The sequence below is a fragment of the Pseudonaja textilis genome, chromosome 4, assembly GCF_049901715.1.
Source record: "Pseudonaja textilis isolate UNSWEBS1 chromosome 4, rPseTex1.2, whole genome shotgun sequence".
NCBI lineage: Eukaryota > Metazoa > Chordata > Lepidosauria > Squamata > Elapidae > Pseudonaja > Pseudonaja textilis.
In genome coordinates this window covers 31,269,425-31,292,132 of record NC_141993.1, presented here as the reverse complement: position 1 = coordinate 31,292,132, position 22,708 = coordinate 31,269,425, and the positions used below count along the sequence as shown (strand labels likewise).

Below are 22,708 nucleotides of genomic sequence, written 5' to 3'. Positions count from 1 at the left end.
CTGTCCAAACAGTCTATTGCCAATAGCATTTAAGCATATATTTAACTGAACAATGTAATGCCATGCTCTGTGAGCTGCTCTGCCTCCCAGTGGAATTATGTGTACAATTTAAAGCACTGGTGATTACCAATAAAGCCTTGCATTGTACAAGGCTAGTTTATTTGCATATCTCCCCAACTGGGTGGCCTTAAAAGCCCTGGTTTTACCCCAGGCTGCAAGAACAGGCTGTTAATGGAACTATATATATCTATCATCATGGCTTATTTTATATGTATGTATGTATGCATGTATGTATGGTATTCAGCTTTGTTTGGGTATTTTCCCACGTCATTATAGTTGTGCTTTTAAAGTTGTAACAGCGTTTCGGCAGAATCTCATCTGCCATCATCAGGCTTCTGTATTGTGTTCGTCTGTGAGTCAGACTTTTACAGTTGTTTCAGTTTTGTAAAATTTAGAAACCCCTTAGAAACCCCAAAGATAAAATTGATCTAGAAAACCAAGGCATATATGAAGTCCCCTGTGCATCATGCCTGGCCACATACATTGGACAGACCAATAGAAGAATAAGTACCCACCTGGATGAACACAAAAATGCAGTCAAAAAGCTGTAACACACTTCCTCACTAGTCCAACACATGAAAGCCACAGGTCATAGCATCAACTTCAATGGCACCAAAACCCTAGCCACTATAGAAAACCCCAGCCACAGAATTATCAGAGAAGCCATAGAGATTGAAAAAAGACCTGAAAACATGAATAGAAGAGATGATTCCACCAGACTGTCAATTATTTGGAAGCCTGCACTCACAAACAAAAAAATCCCCACACCACAAGCCAGGCAAACACCTGGGCACAAACATCCCCCCTGATACCTCCAGCTCAAACACACCCCAACCAGGCACCCAGATGAAACCTAGCTTCCTAACTAATGATAGCTGTCCATTTACTCAGAGCCAAGCTGCACTAAAAGCCTCCAATACAGGAACACAATGTTGTCAGCCAATCAAGACAAAAAAAGCCACAAAACAGACGGAAGATATTAGAAACACCAATCAAGCAGAACACAGCAAACTCCAAGACCAATAAACACAGACCAAGACTCCCAACCAATCAGGATGAAGAAAAAAACCATTCTGGCACAGCAGTAGGCTAGCCCCAAATTTAAAACTGAAACAACTGTAAAAGTCTGACTCACAGACGAACATGATACAGAAGCCTGATGATGGCAGATGAGATTCTGCTGAAACGTTGCTGCTACAACTTTAAAAGCACAACTATAATGATGTGGGAAAATACCCAAACAAACCTGAATACTACACACACACACACACACACACACACACACACATATATATGAAATCATCATCCAATGGATGAAAATTATATAATTTATAACAGCTGTTCTGTGTCATCAGTACAACATTGGCATTATTTAAGGAATAATATCACAAATATGTGGCATCATATATGATCTCCATCTCACTGCTGTGGATGTTCATGGTTCAGAGTAAAGTACCAGAACTTGAGCTACTATGTAACACAGAAGCATTCTGAGAAGAATTCATCAATGGATCACAAATTATATTTGTAGTCCCTGTATATTCTCAAGATTTTTTACACCAGTTTTCACAATATATATGCTGCTATTTCTGGCTTAGAAAATAATGGCATCTCTAAAGGAATCAAATCACACTTCCTTCACAAGAAAATCACTTGTGAGATTTGGTTCTTTGGATCTGTGAAATGCAGAATGCAAATTCTGTAGTTCCATTCTTAATCCCTACTTTGCTATCTTATCCATGGAGTTTGATGCATACAAGTAGAGTCTGCAAAGCACATTTTCTTAGTAAATCTAATATAACTTTTTTTATTTATGGTGACACTGATCATTCCTTCATACTTTTAAAGTTCTTATTCTATTTTAGCTGAAGAAGGCAGAATTGAACTGCATAGCAAAGGTACTATAAGCTTAATCAAACTGGAAATTTGAAATTCTTTTTACTAGACATGTACATAATGTTTTATGACATACACCTGGTCCTTCCTCTTATGACACAGGGAAATATCTTACTGATACCTATCCTCATGCTGTTTATCCCTCACAGTTACTTTGTGTTTACATCTGAGTGGAGGTGCCTCCAGCTTCATAAATCTGTATGCAGTAGTATGGGCTCTCGAACAGCCATTCATTTTAATTATGTGTGACATAAAAGGACCACCTACTGATGAGACAATACAGCTGTAAGATTTTCAAGGTTGCTACAGGGAATACTTCATAACTGAAGTATGTTTTCCCTAAGGAGTTATACTACCATTTGATTTAATTTTTAATTTTTACATTTTAATCAAAAATAGATCAAATGGTAGTGGTACCCCCTGGGAAGCATACTTCAGATATGAAGCTGTTCATGTTTCCTTTAAATATGTAAAGCTGCCATTTATGTATAACTCATGAATGACATCCTGTGTTGCAAGCAAATATCCATGCAGTAGTTTCCATACTACTCTAGTGCACACATGTATAGTCAGATTCAGAAAGGGAAAGTAACATTACTAAAACATTCTAAGACATAATTCTATTCAGTATGAATTTAGCCCTAATTAAATAGTGTATGTTTAGAGAAAGTTTGCAGTCATATTTCTAGGCTTTGTATAATACAGAAATTACAAAACATTTTCCTCTAAACACGAAAATATTTTATATTTTTATTAATAAGTACTTAAATTACCTATACATGGCTATACTGTAAATGCTAAGTGCCTATAAATAAGCTATAGAAGGAAGGAATGAGGTAGTGAAGGAAAGAAGGAAGGGTAGTAGGGAAGAGGAAGGGAAGGGAAAGGGTGTTGGTACTTACCTGACACGCCCATTTTCTTTGAGCTGTGAAGAGCATCCAGTAGTGGGAGGTGCTTCAGTCTCTGCATGTTTAGGCTGCACTTAATTTGTGGAACGCTCCTCTTCCTCCACGGGACTCCTCCCCAGCGTTTCCCAGTTTTGGCGAAGACGAGAGAAATAAACGCCCTCGTCCTCAATGCCCTAACAATTCGTTGGCCGAAACAGGATCCCACCAGACGGAAAAAGGGTGGGGCTGGATGCTCTTCACAGCTCAAGGAGAATGGGAACATTACAAAATGCCACTTATGTTTGTGGAGTTACACTAAAGTAAAGATGCTTGCTTGGAATGATGAAGTGAAAGGTATTATGCATGAGAAAATGGATGACAGCAATTATGGCACAAACCAGTGGTGGGATTCAATTTTTTTTACTACTGGTTCTGTGGACGAGGCTTGCTGGACGTGGCAGGGGAAGGATACTGTAAAAATTCTAGTCTGAGGTTATATTTTCTGGTTCTCCAAACAACTCAAAATTTCTGCTATCAATTCTCCAGAACTGGTCAGAACCTGCTGAATACCACCTCTGGCACAAACTGAAGTTGAGAAAAATGCATTGTGCATTGGTATACAAAAAAATGGACAGTTGCAAAGAATTTGTTCAACAAGAGCAAGAAATAGTTAAGTTTGAATAAGACACAGAAAATTCAGAGTGATCTAATGGAAATACAAATGGTTTTGGAGTAGATAAAAAATAGTGAAGAAAACTTAACCCAAAGTTAAGTGGAAGTAAGGGTAAAAATCGAGAAATGAGATGTGGAATGTTAAATACTGTAAATGTTAGTCATCAAGGGAAAATGTGAGGCTGCAACTTCTGATGATATCACTGGAGGGATATTATCCTTGTTCCAACTCAAGACTTAGAAATGGAACATCAATTGTTGTATTATCGAAATCCTTGCCCAGGTTCTTATCAATCTATAGATGGGATAGAGCAGGAGTAGGGAAACTTGGCTCTTTTATCACTTATGGACTTGAACTCCCAGAATTCCTGAGTGAGCCATAAAAGGTTCCCCATCCCTGGCCTACTGGTTTTTCAGTTGTGAGGGAAATCAATTTTTGACTTGAATGGGACTGTTTAATATACAAATGTAGGATATTCAAGTCAAAAATTGATTTCCCCCACAACTGAAAAACCAGTAGGCCAGGGATGGGGAACCTTTTATGGCTCACTCAGGAATTCTGGGAGTTCAAGTCCATAAGTGATAAAAGAGCCAAGTTTCCCTACTCCTGCTCTATCCCTACCCCTGGGATAGAGTAATACTGGTATCTTGATTTTATATAATACCAGCTTCCTTGTTTTACTTATTATTTGGTAATTGACACTTTCAGACTATTCTAATTGTTTAAATAATACATTCATTGTTGACGTTTATCTATAAAAGTAATCAGGCTTAATTTGAAACTAAAGTAAAAGTTACATCCGCCTGATGCATTTTTGTTGCATATCTAATGGTAGAATGGGTGATACAGTATGTTATAAAATGCAACTATTTAATATTTGGGCATGATAAATAGGAGCTAAAGTATTTTTACAAGGACACCTGGAATGAAAGGTAGGGATACTACTTCAAATACAAGTAGAAAAAAAGACAACCAAGTAGTAGATCTACCAAGCAACTTCAGAATACAGTAATGTAATGAATACTAAAAAGACAGAGTCTTAAATTCTGGGAGGCGGGGGGGAAGAGCTTTGAGGTCAAACCACGAACTCCAGGGATTCTTCTATAGATCAATTGCTGAAGAAATAGGTTGTGGAATGCAGATTGAGAAAGTTCAGCAAGAAATTAAGAAATGAAAACAAAGTTAGAGAAGTCTGAGAATCAAGCGGTCTGTAATGAAACTTGAGCTTTGAGTTTTGAACAGACCTCTTTGCAAGTAAAGTTAGATTCAGAAATCTGCACTTCTTTTCTTACATTTCCCTGAAACGTTTGTTTTCTTTTTGAATAACTGCAAGTTGCTGAATATATATATTATCTATACAATCCTGTCTCTATTTTTCACATTATAGATGCTTACATGTTAAGGGAGGAATGTTTACTCATTTTGGGGGGTCTTTTGTCCTACTGAGTCTTCCTGAGAGCAATCCCCTGACGGTTTCTATTTCACCAGAATTCAAGAAGTAGTTTGGGAATATGCAGACATCCTTGTTGCACTTTAAAAGCTCCCATCCTTAATTTGGCATATGCTTTTGTGGATTACAATCCACAATGGTTGCATCAAATGTTATCTCCCTATTAACATGTGTATAGTCATCTCCAATGGGCAGGGAATGAAAGATGGAACATGTAACATGACATCATGTTGAAAACTGTTTCATTTATTTACTTGTGCCTGACATCATGGTACAAGTGCAAAAAGCCATGGTTTGCATCAAGAGGTTTCACCTTTTATGTCACTACAATCTGTAACAGATACTCATGCAGTAGGTAGGACATGGGTGTCAAACTTGAGGCCTATGGGGTGGTTCCGGCTCACGGGGTACTTAGATCTGGCCCACAGGGTCACCCTGGAAACAGAGAAGGACCAGCCCGCAGTGCCTCTGCCAACACTGGCAGTGTCGCAGGAGGCCGTTGCAGCTGAAAATGGAGCTTAGGAGACCGTTTTCACTGGTAGAGTTCAGGACAACACAGGTACCATCATGAGTGATGTCAAGCTGGCCACACTCACCCTGGTCACAACCCCCCCAACCTCTCCCAAGCCAAACAGAACCCTGATGTGGCCCTCAATGAAATCGAGTTTGACACCCCTGCAGTAGGAGAAAGTATCAAATTGGATTGTAAAATATACAACCTATAAGAATTCTATCTATCTATCTATCTATCTATCTATCTATCTATCTATCTATCTATCTATCTATCTATCTATCTTTGGTTATTTGGGTTTTCTCCCGCGTAAAATTGGAAGTATCTAGGCGACGTTTCGATGAAGTCTCATTCATCATCTTCAGGCTTGTGTCTTCAGCTTTGTGCTTCTCGGAATAATGTGAGCTTGCAGCTGCTTCTTCCTTTTAACTGCTAGTGGGGATGTGACTTGATTGGTTGGGGGTTTGGCTGTGTTCTGATTGGTTGGGGGGTTGGCTGTGTTCTGATTGGCTGGGGGTGTGTTCTGTTCAGGTGGGGGCTTGGTTGTGCTCAGGTTAGTCTTAGTTGCTGGGGGATTAGAGCTGGTGAGCTGTGATCCTGCTGTTTGGCTTCGCGTTCGTGGTCGTGCCACATCTTCATGGTGGGCATCAGTTCGGTTCATGTATGGGTCGGAGGGGTTTGAAGCGGGTAGTGATGCAGCTGCGGTACGGCTTCTGGTCCGTGGTTGTGGGATTGAGGACATGAGATTGACTTTAAAAATACCAGAACTATTGCTAAAATTGAACACTTCAACAACAGAATAATCAGAGAAGCCATAGAGATAGAAAAACGCCCACACAGCATGAATAAACGAGATGATACCTCCCGCCTACCAGCCATTTGGAAACCCGCCCTAATGAACAAACGAGTACCTAACATGAAGAATGACACCCTGGCTACACCCACCCTGGTCACACACACACACACACACACACACACACACACACACACATATATTATAATATATTATATATTATATATAATATATAATATTATATAAAATATATTATATATATTGGATCACAAATACATGAAAACATCTGAAGAATTGTGATCTTTGTTCAAAATAAAACTAATTGATAATAGAAACATTTCAATATTAGTAGTTTAAACAACATATGTAGTAGAATAGGAAGGCATCATCATGGGACAAACTGCAAGTGACAGCTCTACCATATGATAGCTTATATTTGAAATTTCAAAAAAAGAATTTTCCTATTAAGTCACTCTGTTTAATGATGAACACTTTTCAAATGTGACAAACGCCCACTTTTCAATGCCACAGCAAACTAGTCTTCTAAATTCTATTTTATTTATTTATGTGGAAATAAATGGAGAACATGAAATACAATTTATCTTGGGCAGACTTGCAAGATAAATTTTAGAAAGGTATAATTTTTTTTACACATTAACAGATCTTTTAAAAACATAATTGACAGTCTTAACAGCAAATATACTATTTAATACTCCAGCTTAAAAAAATAAATTATAATTTACCAAACACAAAGTTTTAAAGTTATGCAACAAAATGCAAATGGTTGTGTCAATTCATTCAGGAAAGTAAAATTCTTAGATTTTGTATACAAAAAAGATTACAATGTATCTGCATTTTAAATTATTCTATTATAAAATCAAAAAGTGGTTAACATTTCTCAAAACAATTCTGTGGTCATGACAGTTTGTCCAATTTGATTTGGAGACAAAACTTATACTTAGTTTGAGGACAAAAATCCCAAATGTTTATTCAATGTAAGATTTAAAAGGTCTGATATAAAATATAAAATTGTATTTTCTCACTGAACACATGCCAATATAAATATTCTAGGATCTCTTAGTTTAAATAATACTACAGAGAGTCCTCCAGTTGCAAATGTAATGGACCTTTCCAATTCCATTCATAGCCTGAGGATGGAATGAATCACATAAAATGAACACAATCACTCCCTGCTTTTGACCATGCATTCACTAATCAAATGTGCAGGTCATTAAGTGCACATGAGGTATTTCAGGGTGAGGAAGACTATGGGGGACCTAGTAATGGAACAGCCATCTGCTTCAGACCACCCAAGGCCACCTCCGACCCAACTGAGATATATCATGCTCCCACCCCTGGGGTTCCCACAATTGTTCCCCTGCATCCTGCCGTGCCAGATCACCTACCTTGTGAAGATCTAGTGGCCTATCTCCTCTCCAGCCTCTCTGCCTCAGTTTCTTTGCCTGCTTGTGGTCTCAGTGCAAAAAGCATTTGCAAGCTGATGGGAGACTTGAAGCAATGCAATTTTTCAGCCCCAAAGTCTTGTCGGCTTGCAAATGCTTTTCACACCAAGACTGGAAACTTCTGAGGGCCATGATCTTGTGCAAGATCACAGCCCCCGAAACTTCTAGTTTTGGCACAAAAAGTGTTTGCAAGCCATTGGGAGGCTTGAAGCAATGTGATTTTGCTGCTTGCAAATGTTCTTCGACTGGATCTGGTGCAGGCCTCGGTTCGCTGAGAACTGAGGCTTAAGGTACTGTAGTGCAACATCTTGCACTACTGATCTTGCATGATCTTGCACTACTTTAGGCCTCTTTTCTCTATGAGTACAGTGGCTTGCTAGATCGTCGCGATCTGGCTAATGTTGCAGAGCCTCTAAAGTCGTTCATAAGTGTGAATGACTGCTGTGGTGCTGCAACATTTGTAACTTCAGGACTATGTCATAAGTACTGGGGGGGGGGGGTTATGTCATTACTTTGAATGGTCTCTAAGTGAACTGTCTTAACTAGAGGATTACCTGTAGTTTATTAGCATTCTTAAGAACAATCTGTTGCTTTCCAGAATGTAATTAAGAGACTTCAAAACTCTATATTTTTTGCTTACATATGCCATGTTGAAATTAAATTTCGGGTGCTTGAATTCAGTTTTATGTAACTCACGTGGACAAGATGCCCTGGCATTCATTATCCAAATGAATCAAGGAGACTGTGATGAGGATCTTATGAAGCAAGTTGAGGAATTAATAAAATCAGGCAGAGACATTTTCTGTCAACCTCAAGGACCTTGACTTTGGATAGCATTTTAAATCCATTATTTCCAAATAGGCAATTTTAGCATTAAAAGAGGTTTTTTGAATTAGGTAAATTCAAAGCTCCTATATGAATGTAGCTTTGTTGTTGTGTTCATGTTCATGTTTTACAGATAGTCACCAACTTACACTCACAATTGAATCCAAAATTTCTGTTGCTAAGCAAGACAGTTGTTAAATTTTGCCCTGTTTTATAACCTTTCTTGTCACAGTTGTTAAGTGAATCACTGCAGGTGTTAAGTAAGCAATATGGTTCTTAAGTGAATCTGGCTTCCCCATTAGAATTTGCTTGTCAGAAAGCTGCAGCAGGTGATCATATGACCACAGGACACTGCAACCACCACATATAGATACTAATTGCTAAGTGTCCAAATTTTGATCATGTGACCATGGGGATGCTGCAAATGGTCATAAGAGTGAAAAACAGGCATAACAGCATTTTTTCAGTGCCATTGTAATTTTGGTTATTAAACGAATGGTTATACGTGGAAGATGACCTGCATGTGTTTAAAACTGCTTCTACAGAGCAAAATCAACCTTGAGTTATACTAAAAAGTATACCATAAATCATATATATAACTGATAAAAATCTAGGAAGTCTTCCAATATACATACAAACAACAACTTCAGATCTGTGAACGGCACTTCTACGTTTGTTTTCCAGTAAGTGGTGGGAGACATAAAGGAAGACAGATTTACCTGTCATCCTCTTTGTCACCTATGTTTCATAATTTATGTGGAGATAATGTTGGAATAAGAAAATGTAGAATCTAATGATTTGTGGAAGCTTCAGCCCTAAATTTAAAGGCAATGATTGCATGGATGGAATCTACAAAATGCTAGATTCTATATTATATATAATAGTCTCACCCTACAGCCAATGTTGCCAATACCAGATGAGCCTGATGAGATGGGATGCACCTTGCCAAAAACCTATAGGATTTAAGGAAGTCTCTCCCAACACACTGAATGTATTTATTGTCCAATGCAGTTAGACTCTGAGCAACTTATAGAATATGTATTAAAATACCATCATAATATCTAAACAATAAACAAATACTGTATGGTAAAACCAAACCAGCAGCTTTGGAATCAACCATCTCAAATGAAAAAGAGGCTTTATAACTTCTTGGAGGGTTGTAAGAATGAAGGCCATCCTAATCTTTGAAGGCAAAGTATTACATAGAGAAGACAAACCCTGACACTTTGTTCACTGAGACTCACAGATAGGTGTCCATCAGAATGCAGTCTTAGGTCTCTTCAACTGCTGATTTGGAAACTACTTTGTTGATAGCATTCTGAAGGAATAAATGAAATATCTCAGTCTCTGGATTGCAAAGACATAATAAAAATCTTATGGTAGAACGAAAGTGAATTCTACTCCCTCTACTTAATTATATTCTTAATATTTTATTCATAACTATATTACAATCATGAGCAAAAAGTATTTGATTGAATTGCAAAGTCAGAAGGAGCAATAAACCATTGGTAGTTTAATTCACCAGGTTTCAGTTGCTAAATATTTCAGCTAAAATATATAGAAACATATGGTATAACCTTTATCTAAATTCTGATATTACATTACAGTGCTGGCATTATTTATGCATTTTTTGTTAATTCGTTTAGCATAAATATATATTATTTTTAAAAGGTCCTAATGTTTTCGTATAAAGTGCTTTCATAAACTTTGTTATTAGAAGCAAGTCTATTTCTTCTTGCTATAATGCTGAATTACAAATAAATCCACGAAAATGTACTTGATGTATACGTTTTAAAAATTGTTTTAAAAGGAATTGATTTAATCTTGCATTTTAAAATAATTTGAACAACCTCAAGGGCATTTTATGACAGTCAGCAAATATGCAGATTAAAATAAGGTTTACTTGCAACAACCAAAGAACTGCATTTGATTTATTTTTTATTTCATGTAAAAAAGAACTAGTTCTTATCTTAACATTAAGTTTTTTGTCACTCAGATAGGATTCATTCAGCCAACAAGATTCTACAGTTGCCCAGCCCTCTTTCGCAAGAATTTGTCGGACTATATTAGAAAGTAGTTTTACTAAATGGTGGAAATGCACAGAATATTGCTAATCAGCAAAATTTAATTCCTTTGATATTATTTTAAGATTGGGAGAAGAGATCTCTATTTGAAACAGATACTTATTCTGACTATTGCTGTCAAGGTTCATTTAAAAACAACACACATTTTGGGTGTTCAGTGCAAGATGTACGGAGTGAAAATAATGCAATTAAGAGCTTATATTCAGGAAAATATGCTTCTAGTAGTACACGATATGTATGTTATTAGAAGTGGAGAACTTTTTTCCTAAACAATAGATAATATAAGATATTAAAAAGTAAACTAAAATGGGATTCTAATGAAAATAGGAATTTTTAAGAGAAGTGAAGAAAATATTAGCAACTCAAGCCTATCATACATAAGTTTGATAAGCTTGAGCTTATCATCTTTATCAATGTTCTTTGATCTTCTATAAACCCATCATATGACCAAAGTGTCCCTGTAATGACAGATAAATTGTATTAATTGAAGCAAGGTTTGTTATACAGATAAGGTGTTCTATCACAATAAAGATACAGAAGAAATGTACTGCAGTAAGATTGGCAGTTTTGTCCAAGTTGGAAGGTTATAAACACTAAAAATTAATCATGTTATTGACAGCCAGACACTAATTAGAGGTAGACATGTTCATTCAGATAAAGGCTGAATCGACATCCAGCATGAATTGCTGAATAACCCAAGTTGGCTGGATTAATTTTTATCAATTGATATACAAAGAAAGTTAATAGCCAACAACGGTTGGTTCCATAAAATTCACTATGAAAACCAAATAGGTCATATTAAATCTTAGCACAATGTGTGAACTCCAATGCAATTTCCAAAAATCCTATTTATTCTGAATGGAATCTGCACTATGTTTTTCTTTCTTTTAAAGAACATAATAATGGCTTTGGTAAACGCACAATGTCCAGCTTTCTTTTAAAGAAATGAAAAGAAGCTAAACTCTATTTTCAATGCTGTAACAAGAGTAGTACCTCTTTCAGCTACTACCTATGAAAACATGTTCCATGAAATTATATAATCCTTCTTTAAAGCTACAATATTAAGCAAGGGATACCACTTCAGCTTCTCGATGTTTCAAAAGTTAATGGTTAACAAACATTAAAAACACAATGCAGCCAACCTATCCTAAGATAAAAGACGTATCAACTTTTAGTTAAAAAGCAATGCCTCCTTTTCAAGAAACCATTGTGGAATATATGAAGAAGAACCTACTTCAGATATTGCATAGAAACACAATAAAACATTTCTTCATACTTAATTTTCCCATTGTTCATAGATAATTCTGTTTTCATTGGCTCCCATAGTATGGGAATATGAATAGAGATTTCAACTCTAAGGCCTAGTGTAGCTTAATGAAAACAAGTTAAAATCATAGTCTTATTTTCTTTGTTTTAACTGTTTTTTTCTTATATTTCCTCTAACAAATTGTATTCAGTCTTTAAAAATGTTTTTAAAAATTTAGCTGGGAATAGGATTAAGAGGCTCACTAAAATATTTGGAAATGTACACTAAGAATTTTGGCTGGGAGGAATATCATCTTCCTTGGGTTGAAAGCAACTTTGCTTAACCTCAGAATCTAGTTGAATTATGGTAAGTTACGTCTTACTTCGAACATATCGAAGAATAATATCTGTATTTCAGTTTTGTAGAAATACTTCTAAAATCTCTTTGTAAATCTCAAATGTCTCCAAACAGAAATAGGGTAATACATGCCTTAACTTGCATTGAGATTAATTTAGGTGACTGAATTCTGCTTTCTAGTGTGTTTGAAAAACGAGCCTGCACTCCCTATATTTTCAACCTAATGCAGGAAACATATTAGTTTGCACTCTGCTAGCATACCAAGAAAAAGCTAAATCAATCTGCTGCTTTTATTTACATGCTTTATCCCTGAGAAATGTAATTGCTGTTTTTTTTATTAACCTTATGTTTTATGGCTCTAATATTTAAGAACAAGCCTATCTTAAGTCACAGTAAGAGGGTTAATATACTTACAGATTCACCAGCAATACATCTTGGACATGGCTGGGCAGTAGCTTTGGCTTCATTATCCGTAAATATCTGATTAATAAGCACATATATACAGAATTCTCAAAACAACGTAATAATCACTATTTGACATCTTTGTTTTTAAAAAGTGATCCTAATAGCATAGATGCCAACTTATAAAACATACCATATAACTTGGTTTCTCCTTCATAATCTGAGTACTGAACAATTCAGTGAGATCATTCTCCTTCAAATTCCACTTCACAGCCCAGTAATCCATAAAACAGTTGCTTAATGGGTGGCAGGGATTGATTGCCTGTGGAACGGTCTCCAAATTTTTGCACACTCGTTTCTGTGAAATGAAAAAGAAATTTAAGTCTGAGGGCTTTTCCCATATGCTAGTTATACATGCATCTTGGCTAAAGTGGCTTGTTCTTGAGAAATAATGATTCTGTCTTTATTGTAACAAGTTATTTCATGACCATGATGATTGGATGGTCATCGTTCTTACTTGAGAAATGACACATCTCGCTATTATACAAAATACAAAAAATAAACATATTATCAGGCATGAAATATATCATTAATTTTCAATTAAACTAATTTATTGATCATATCTATGCACAGGAACCTAGTCAATTAGCAGCACTATTTTGATGCTGAATAAGAGTTAAATGAATTTAAAAGGGGTTGGACTTAAGACTGCTTGTGGGAATGTAGAGACTCTAGGCTAATTCCTCTTTTGATTCACCACCTTCCTCCAGGCTCTACACTCCTACTCTTACACATATTATTCCTAACAAGGAAGCAAGATTTTTATATATATACACACACACACATACATACATACATATACATATACATATACATACATACATACATACATACATACATACATACATATACACACTTGTGCAATTTGGGGTTTGGGAGTGATGCTTTGGTACGGCTAAAAAATAAAATAAAAAGAGTGGCAAATTTCCAGTGGCAAACATATGTCTCTGAACAATGAGATAAACATTATAGCTGAATTGGTAGCTAGATATTGGATCTGACCACTGAAATCTCTTCCAAAAACAGGAAAAATTGAGATCACCCATATGTACTCTGGGCACTTGCTATTTCTGAATAGATGGCAGCAACTGATAATCCTGTGGTTGATTGTGTGTCAAACAGCTGGGAGTTGAGAGATTTCATCAAGCTCTGAAGTATAATATAGTCTCTAAGTATTTTACATTGAATGGATCCTCATTTCTTAGTAACTATTGGAATTAATTTTTCATTGTTTTTTAAAATATTGAGAAACCTTGGAACAGCAAGTTTTACAGTATTCACTGGGTAAATTCCTTCAATCCACAGAGATAAATAAATAAAGAAAGAAGAAAGAAAGAGGGAAAAAAGAAAGAAAGAAAGAAAGAAAGAAAGAAAGAAAGAAAGAAAGAAAGAAAGAAAGAAAGAAAGAAAGAAAGAACATTATTTGTGGGAAATAAAGATTACAATTTCAGAGAATCACAAGGAATATAAATTTGGTTTCTTTGATGAAGGATAAAATAAATGGGTTGCTATCTCTTAAAACATTAAAAGGCTTTTGGCTGATCAGGATTGAACAAGGTTTTAAGGATCTGTTTTCAGGTAAGAGATATTAATATATCTTGCATTTTAAATCTATTTGATTAACATTAATCTAGTTATCTTTTTTCTGATAAACCCTGATGGATTTTGATTAATTATGATTGAATGATGAGGTTTTGGTGATTTCTTTGCAGGTAAGGGAGCTATAGAAAGAAAAGAAAGGATGATAAAGTTTTTTTAAAAATTAAGTTTAAAATAGATATTTTGTTATTTATGGTAACCCTTAATGGACTTTTTGCTGATTAGAGCTGAATGTTGAGTTTCTAAAGTTGTTTCTAAATAAGGAGATGAGATATGGAATGAAGAGATACTTTTTTGTTATTAAAGAGAAGGTTATGAGTTATTTTAAAAACACTATCCTGTGACAAGCAGGAAGTTATTTCTTCATTTTTTCTCTTTTCTGTTCTCTATTATACTTTTCTTTTTCTACTAGTTTTTATCTGTATAAGTGTACAATTGCTAAATAAATTAATATAAAAGAATGATAAGTGTATGATTTGTTTTATGAACAGGCTTCCTTTATATATGAGGTTAACTTTAGTCAGTAGATATTAATTCAATACACAGACACATTCTAATTGTAACTATTTTTTGAGTATGATTATGCCAGATATATATGCTTACAGATATATACACATATACAAATAATAAGCATACATCTGGCTGAGGGATATTCAGAAAGATTTCAGATGCATTTTCCAGTCTAAGATTGGCAAGATGGAGAAATTGGGGTTTGCAAATCATTATTATTTGATTTGTTGACACCTTTATTTTTGTTTCTAGAAGGAATTATCTTAGATTCAGGGGTGTTTGCTCTTTGGATAACTATATTGCAGGTAGCAGGTATTTAGAGAGGAACAGAAAATATGAAGAAAAACATTACATTGTATAATGGATTTTGGTATCAAAATGATGTATTCTAATTTCTGCAGTTTTCTATTTTACAATAATATGGAGAAATGTGATACAGTAGGAACCCGTTGGCATGAATCACAAAGTCCATAAAGTTCCGACCATGGTAACATCTGAACTGAATCTTTATACACCTTTATAATAAATTGTTTGAATAGGATGCAAGAGAAAAAAAGTTCTCCCTCTCTACTTTCATCAAGTATTCCTGTATCTTCTTTGTATCTTTTGAAAATGGCTTCATGGTTCCTGTCACAGGTTGACTGGACACTGGAACAGAAGTACTTTATATTGCGAAGAATACACCTTTATAGAAATCAAGTTTTAAAAAATCTGAATATAAACAAAAATGAAATGAAATAGAATCCTGTTAGGTTAAAACAAAGTGGATGAGCACAAGAAGAATATCCAAGGGAAAAAGGCTGAAGCATGACTACTGTTGAAAATGAATCAGCATGCATCTAGAGGAAGTGAATCAGAAACAAAATATGTATTATAGTAAGAGTGTACAAAATGTAATAATAAAAATCTGAGAAGACTCTCTGAAGACAAGCTGCCTTCCATTGGGAAAACATCCATCTCCTTTGTTCTTGGAGAATTTGTCCTTTATTAAAAGCTATAGCAGGCAAGTACAAGCAGCATAACTAGCAAGATGCATGAAAGGATAGATAAAAGAGAAAACTGATTTACTGCTATGCATTAGAAGAAATTTTCTCTTATCAAAAATAAAACCAGCCTATTGCTTTGGGTCTAAAGCACTTATGATCAGACAGGAATTTAGCATACAGAGTAGCTGGTTATGAATGCTACACTAATGCAAGCAGAACCTGTAGAGGTTTCTATTGAGACTCCCAAGTTATTCTGATATTTGAAGGCATCAGGAACATCTTGAGGAACTGAAAAACAAAAGACCTGTATAGAATTCTGCTTGTGGAGATGGCATTAATAACTCATACCTAGCAAGTCCGTGGCAAGGCCCAATGGGTCAGAGAGCTATAGAGACCTTCACACTGAATTTCATAAAAATGATGCATAAATGTGGCAACCTCATTCTTCCGCAGTCGAAAAGTCCAAATATATTAGAAAGGATTCTGCTATCGAGAAAAGTTTAGGTTAAAATGATTATAATAGCATCTCTTATGATTATTAATGGTATGTGTGTTTTGTGCGTGTGTATTCACACATGCTGCATACATTCTGAACAGGAAATTGTTTTTTTGCTTTACTATATGTAATTGGTAGATGAATAAAACTTGGAAATTGCACGGATTCTTCATGAAGTTTATGACAGTTGCATCGTCCCAGGGTCACCATTTGTTTATAACTGTGATGGCAAACCTATGGCACGTGTGCCACAAGTGGCACACAGAACCATTTGTGCCAGCATGTGAGCTGCAGGCAAAATTACCTAACTGCGCATGCGTGAGCCTCACAGTTGATTTTTGGCCAGTTTGAGGCCTTTTTTGGCCTCCCAGAGGCTTGAGGAAGGCTTCTGCAGGCTTTGCAGGCCAAAAACCAGGCCCGTTTCATCACTTCCTATTTTCCAGAAATATTGGAAGTGACGAAACGGCCCTAGTTTTCGACCTGCAAAGCCTGCAGAAGCCTTCCTCAAGCCTCTGGGAAGCCGAAAAAGGCCTCAAACCAGCCAAAAATCAGCTGCAAGGCGCTGTGCAGGTAAGGGGATGGCAGAGATTGCACACACATGTGTAGGGGGCATGGGGGGGCATGCATTGCCTTCTGGGTGCTGGCATGCAAGCACAAGCCTGCAAGTGGGCACACAAGTTTTGCCACAGGAATCCAAAACGGTTAGCCACCACTGGTTTATAAAGTTCCCAACTGGCTTCTGACAAGCAAAGTCAGAGGAAGAAGCCAGGCTTGCTTAACAACTGCATGATTTATTTCAACCATTGCAGTGATTCATTTAACAACTGTGGCAAAAAAAGGGCACTGAGATTCAATAATAGGTACTGGTAGCTTAGAATATCTCAGTCATGGTATGGCTGTATCCTTCTTTAAACTCCAGGAAATGTTCTATATTGTTGCATACAACGGAGCATATGCTGAAGTTCAATATTGGTTATTCATAACTGCTGACAGACATTCTCTGACAGACAAGATATTCTTGTTATTTGTGGAAACCTTGAAAAAAAACACCTCTATTTTCTTCGACCTTAGCGTGATATCGTTTGCAATACGGTTGGAATCAAGAGAAGGCTAGGCTAGGTAACTTATGCTTGTTGACTGGTATGGCTGCATGTTCATTTGGCTGGGAGCTCTTCCTTAGCTAAGTATATCAGTGGGATAAAAATTAAAGGAGACGCCAATTACCATCTCTGATCTCAAAAGCTGCAGATAAGACCAATCACCCCTTAAGGGGTGATATTAAAACTCACTCTACTGAATATAAAGCATTAAAGTAGATGGCCTTTAGACAGACATGGAAAATGAGGATGGCATTAGCTTGCATTATTCTGATCAACCGCGCCAACAAATCCAATCCTCCGTAGAAATGCTATTAGTGTCAGCCCTCTTTCCCCCCTCCTCCCTCTCCCCCCCCCTCCAAAAAAAAAAGGGAGAGGAGGGAAAAGGCTTTGTGTAAAGTCCCTGAAGGAAAAGAAGCAACTAATGTCATTAATGTGTTAACAGCCTCTGGTCACTTAACAGAGTAGTTTTAATAGGCTCTAGAGGGGAAACATGTCCAGCCCTTTTCAGCCAAAGGGTAGGTTAGAGCTGTGTGTGGGTTTTGAAGATAGTGGGTTAAGTTCCTGGGGGATTTGCCTGCCTTGTTATATATTTGCAAATGTACTTTTAATAAAGCAAATGATGGCTAACTACAATTAAGTACCAAAGGTGGCTCTTTTAACAAGCACATGCCATTGCACTGATAGGTTTAATTACATTATAAAGCTCACTGGAAAACACTTCAGGAAAAAGATATAGGGGCATCACCGTTTGCAACATTAGCATATAACAAGTCACTAGTGATTTCACTTTCCTGTCATAAGTTTGCTCTTGCATTTGAATTCTGAATTACATTTCAAGTCTCTTAAAAATAGATTTTCCCATAACACGCCCCCCCCCCGGGTTACAAATCCGTTTAAGGGAGCTTTCCTCCACCTCCTACAATAAAAGTACTGTGAAATCGCCAAAGGTCTGGGCTCAGCACTGTTTAATTATTAACACTAGAGGGCTAAAAGAAAAGGTAATATCGAACAATTGAATTCTTAGAAATTTTATTTTAAAAATAAAATGATATTTTCAGGTAGATGTTTTTGCTTCCAAAAGAAAAACATGATGGCCAACTGCTGTTGACTTTTAAGGGATGACATTTAGGATAGTTCTCATTGTACTGTAGGTTTCTCCTTAGCTATGAGGAAAAACACACTGGCATAAGAAAGAACACAATGAATATTACTACCAAAGAGTGTAGTACTCTAGCTCTTCAGGCTTCTAAATACCTTTACAGATTGTGCTGCCTGTCTTCTCCTCCTGTAATAGCATGTAAGTGTGTCCTTGGGAGATAGAAGGAAGATCCACAGACAAGGAAACAGCCTGGTAAGAGGCGGTTCAGTCTGCAGGTAGGTGATAAGTATGAGAAGCATTTATGAAGAGACCTTCCCTAGTTTCTTGGGAACCAAAAACAGAGGAGGGGAGAAATACTTTCAGTCTTGTAAGATTGATGGCAGCTCTGTCAGGTACTCCAGATAAGAATAACAGTAACAGAGTTGGAATGGATCTTGTGGAACTTCTACTAACCCCTTGCTCAAGCAGGAAACCCTATACTACTTCAGACAAATGGCTGGCCAGTCTCTTCTTAAAAGTCTCCATTTGAAACTAGAGGCAAGCTGTTCCACTGATTAATTGTTTCTCCTTAGTTCTAGGTTGCTTCTCTCCTTGATTAGTTTCCATCCATTGCTTCTTGTCCTGCCTTCTGGTGCTTTGGAAAAAAGCTTGACTCCCTCTTCTTTGTGGCAGCCCCTGAGATATTGAAACACTACTATCATGTCCACCGCTAGTCCTTCTTTTCATTAAACTAGACATATCCAATTCCTGCAACCATTCTTATGGTTTTAGACTCCAGTCCCCTAATAATCTTTGTTGCTCTTTCAAGGGTGGTCTTACCAAGGCATTATAATAACACTTCACGTGATCTTGATTCTGTCCTTCTGTTAATGAAGCCTAGGACTGGATTGGCTTTTTGGGCAGCTGTAGCACCCTGCTGGCTCATATTTAACTGATTGTCCACTAGGCCTTCAAGATCCTTCTCACAGTTACTACTATAGAGCTTACCCAGATGAGCTAATCAAATTTTATTGTAAGGTTATATTATTGCCAACTTGTCAGACTGAATCTTGAATATTGTCAGACTGAAAGTAATTCTCCCTTTCTCTCTTTTTAGTATACAGAAAGCCCTTCCGAAAATGCTTCTCCTGTTCTTCCCATCTGTGTACAGGTAGTCCTCGACTCACAACCACAATTGAACCCAACATTAATTTTGCTAAATGAGTCATTTGTTAAGTGAATTTTTGCCCCATTTTACGACCTTTCTTGCCACACTTATTAAATGAACTATTGTCGTTCTTTAGTAACACAGCTGTTAAGTGAATCCCCATTGACTTTGCTTGTCAGAAGGCCGCAAAAGGGGATCACTGCAACCATCATAAATATGAGTCAGTTGCCAAGCATCAGAATATTGATCACATGACCATGGGGATGCTGCAATAAGTGTTAAAAATGGTCATGTCCCTTTTGCCAGTGCCATTGTAACTTTGGTCATTAAATGAACTGTTGTAAGTTGAGGACTACTTGTACTGACCTGCCTCTTATCAGAAGGTTGCCTTTCTTTTGGCTCCTTCTCCTGTTTCCCAAGGTTATTCCCACCATTACATCTTCCCACTATCCTGTTCTCAGAATAAGAGAGGAAGGTGATTTTATAGTTTAGTGTTTCAAATTACAAACAAAAATCTCAGATGCCAGCTACCTGGATATTTTTCTAGCCCCAGGCAATATTTTTAAGTGCACACAATCTATCCTGCCTCTCCCCATCCTTTTAGCTTTCCACCTGATCCCAGTACTTCTGAACTAGCAAAGAGTTATGCCAGCAGCATCTGCGGTGTAAATTTATAACTGAGTGATGGTTTCTGACATTTATGTATATACAAGTTGCTACATCTTTCTCCATTCTCCCTTCCATGACAGCTCATGAAATTTCCCTGTCAGGATCTACTATTTTCTTGCAAGAGTGGCACAGCCTGATGGATGAGAGGACCCTTCAGGAAAGGAAGGTGATGTAGAATCATTTGAAGATTTTGAAGAAGCACTAAAAGTATTTGTCAGAGATACTTTAGATTTACAAATACTAGAACTGGTCCATGAGGCTGAAGTTTATGGCCCACACCTGAATTTTAAAACAATTGCTTTGGAATTCACAAGGGTCAGAAGAAAAAGCTTGGAGCAAAACTTAGAATATACTCTTACCGATCTTTGATGTGCAAACAGCAATTATTAGCTTTTATGATAAAAGTCTACGAAATGCCTTTTTTTCAATTGCAATTTTAGTACTCTCTCTCTCTCTCTCTCATATGGAATATTAGGAAATTTTTCCCTATGTCCAGATATGATGGGCTACAGTTCCCAATATTCTTTATCAGTTGGCTTGGAATTCTAGGAGGTATACTCCAATGATCTAGAAAGCATGAAGGTCAAGTAGAGAAATCTTACCATATTAACAGTTTTAATTAAAGCCTGTATTTGCCTTACTGGTTGTGAAACCAGTATATGAGGCAATTCTTGGCTAACAATCACCACGATTTTGGCAGCCTGTATCTGGTAGCCTCACTCAAAATGCCAAACTGCATGTAGACCTCATGCTGAGCTGCACTAGTTACTGTCAGGAAATTTGAGTAGCCCAAAATGCTTTTTTCTTTTTTTTTTCAATCAACAAGAAACCCAACACTGCTCTGATCCCCTTCCAGCAAAATAATACATTATTTTAATTAATATTTCCTGGTTTGCATTAGACTACCAAAATTATCCAGCTAACCTCATCATCTAGTCTGAGGATCAAAATGGGGATCAGAAGATCTCTGAAGAAACTCATTGCCACATCCTGGTACATTTGAGGGAGCACATCTGGGCTCTTCCAACACCTCTTCCTCTCCCATGAATCTAAAGGAAAATCTCAAGAACAAGGGAGACAAGAAAGCAACCAGGACACTTTCTGTGTCCCCTAAACTCTTCCCAACTTCCCCGTTTCTCCTTAACCTCTTCAGAGTTCATTCACAATCAAAGGACAAAATCATACTTAAAACAGAACAAAAAACATAAAATTCTCCCCAGGAACAGCAACCCCACAGAAGCCCGTTATGAATCAACCTAGAAGTCTGCGAAAGAAAAAGAAGAAAAAAGCATAAAATTTTCCAGCTGGTCGGACCTTGCAAGCCAGACACACTGTTACTTTGGATAAGATCAATTCAAGATACGACTTAATGCATTACGACTTTAAAAAGAAGTGCATAATAAAGAGGTGGAACAGGAGGAAGAGAAGTTAACTTGCAAAGAACATCTTGTCACCCTTCAGACGTCCCACCGCAGCTACAGTAAAATTGTGGATTAAGGCGGAAGCGAGCGCCCATCCCACCCCATGAATTTTTATTTCCTCCTTCCCATCATATTCCTTTCCCCGCAGTTCTTTCCTCTTCGTCTCCCGGGGGAAGCGACAGGCTTTCGGCCAAATTTAGGAGGGCAACCCTTTAACGCGCAGCCCACTTTCTTTCAGAACCACCGCTCACCCAGCGGTCAGCAAAAGAGCGAAGGCGCAGCCAAGTGAGGGCAAAGCGGCTGAAAAGACGGGTCGCGGTAACGTCAGAGGGCCCGACAGCGCATGCTCAGCGCCACGGCTACCCGCTTTCAAGGCCGGCCGTTTGGCCATCCGGCCTGGCAGCGGCGCTGGCTCGCGCAGTCCTAAAACGTCGGGCGGGTTGGGCTTACGCGCTCGGGCTGAGGGGCGCAGGATTCCTCTGGCCGGCCTCGCCGCCGCTCCTCCAGCAAGTTCATGGAGGCCCGGCCCCAGCAGTCAGTCAGTCCGTCCACCTCTGTCCGCGCTTAAGCTCGCTGGGCCGCTACTCAGGGGGCTTCGCGCCCGGCACTCCGCCCCCTCTTCACGATAGCCAATCCTCTTAATTGAACCCGCGGAAGGCAAAAAGGCTCCGTCGGTCGCGCTGTTTTTGCTTAGAGTGGCAAGGCCGACGGGCAGCCCAGGAGCTTTGCCGGGGGCAGTTCCGTAACACCCAGAAGTATCGGGGCTAGAAGTCCCAAGACGCAACCGCCTCGGGGCGGAATGGGACAACTCGCCGCAACTAAGTCGCCAGGGCCACTTCGTCTTGGTCAGTTCGCTGCGGCCAACTCAATGGCCAATTCGCCACAAGACAACTCGCAACAGGACAATTCAATTTAATTATTTAAAAAAACATTTTGTCATTCACATGTCATTTTGTGCCTCCTTCATTACCCTT

The 22,708-nt window shown here is 37.7% G+C and overlaps 1 protein-coding gene across 6 annotated transcripts; it reads right to left on the bottom strand.

Moving 5' to 3' along the window:
• Positions 1-6,809: 6,809 nt before the first annotated feature.
• On the bottom strand, positions 6,810-22,459 carry C4H10orf143 (chromosome 4 C10orf143 homolog). Of its 6 annotated transcripts, none has more exons than XR_015743454.1 (5): positions 22,185-22,454; positions 12,841-13,005; positions 12,660-12,725; positions 11,020-11,100; positions 6,810-9,876 (listed from the first exon to the last, which is right to left on the bottom strand). XR_015743454.1 is itself a non-coding variant. In XM_087932533.1 (4 exons), exons 1-4 carry the CDS (start codon positions 22,248-22,250, stop codon positions 9,829-9,831), a joined length of 345 nt encoding a protein of 114 aa, XP_087788659.1. In that variant the 5' UTR covers positions 22,251-22,459; the 3' UTR covers positions 6,810-9,828. The 6 variants fall into 6 exon arrangements, 4 of the variants coding, with proteins under 4 accessions (XP_087788659.1, XP_026566378.1, XP_087788658.1 ...); XR_015743452.1 differs by lacking the exon at positions 22,185-22,454 and adding an exon at positions 18,653-18,811; XM_087932533.1 differs by lacking the exon at positions 11,020-11,100 and having other exon boundaries at positions 22,185-22,459.
• Positions 22,460-22,708: the final 249 nt, after the last annotated feature.

Bases quoted from the DNA above. Each gene is read 5' to 3' on its own strand.
- C4H10orf143 (XM_087932531.1), bottom strand. From the start codon at position 18,796: ATGCTTCTCATACTTATCACCTACCTGCAGACTGAACCGCCTCTTACC. The intron at 12,726-12,840 runs GTATGTTTTATA...CTTATTAATCAG, and splicing joins AGGAGAAACCAAGTTATATG to ATATTTACGGATAATGAAGC. The intron at 9,877-12,659 runs GTAAGTATATTA...TTATTCCTTCAG, and splicing joins GATGTATTGCTGGTGAATCT to AATGCTATCAACAAAGTAGT.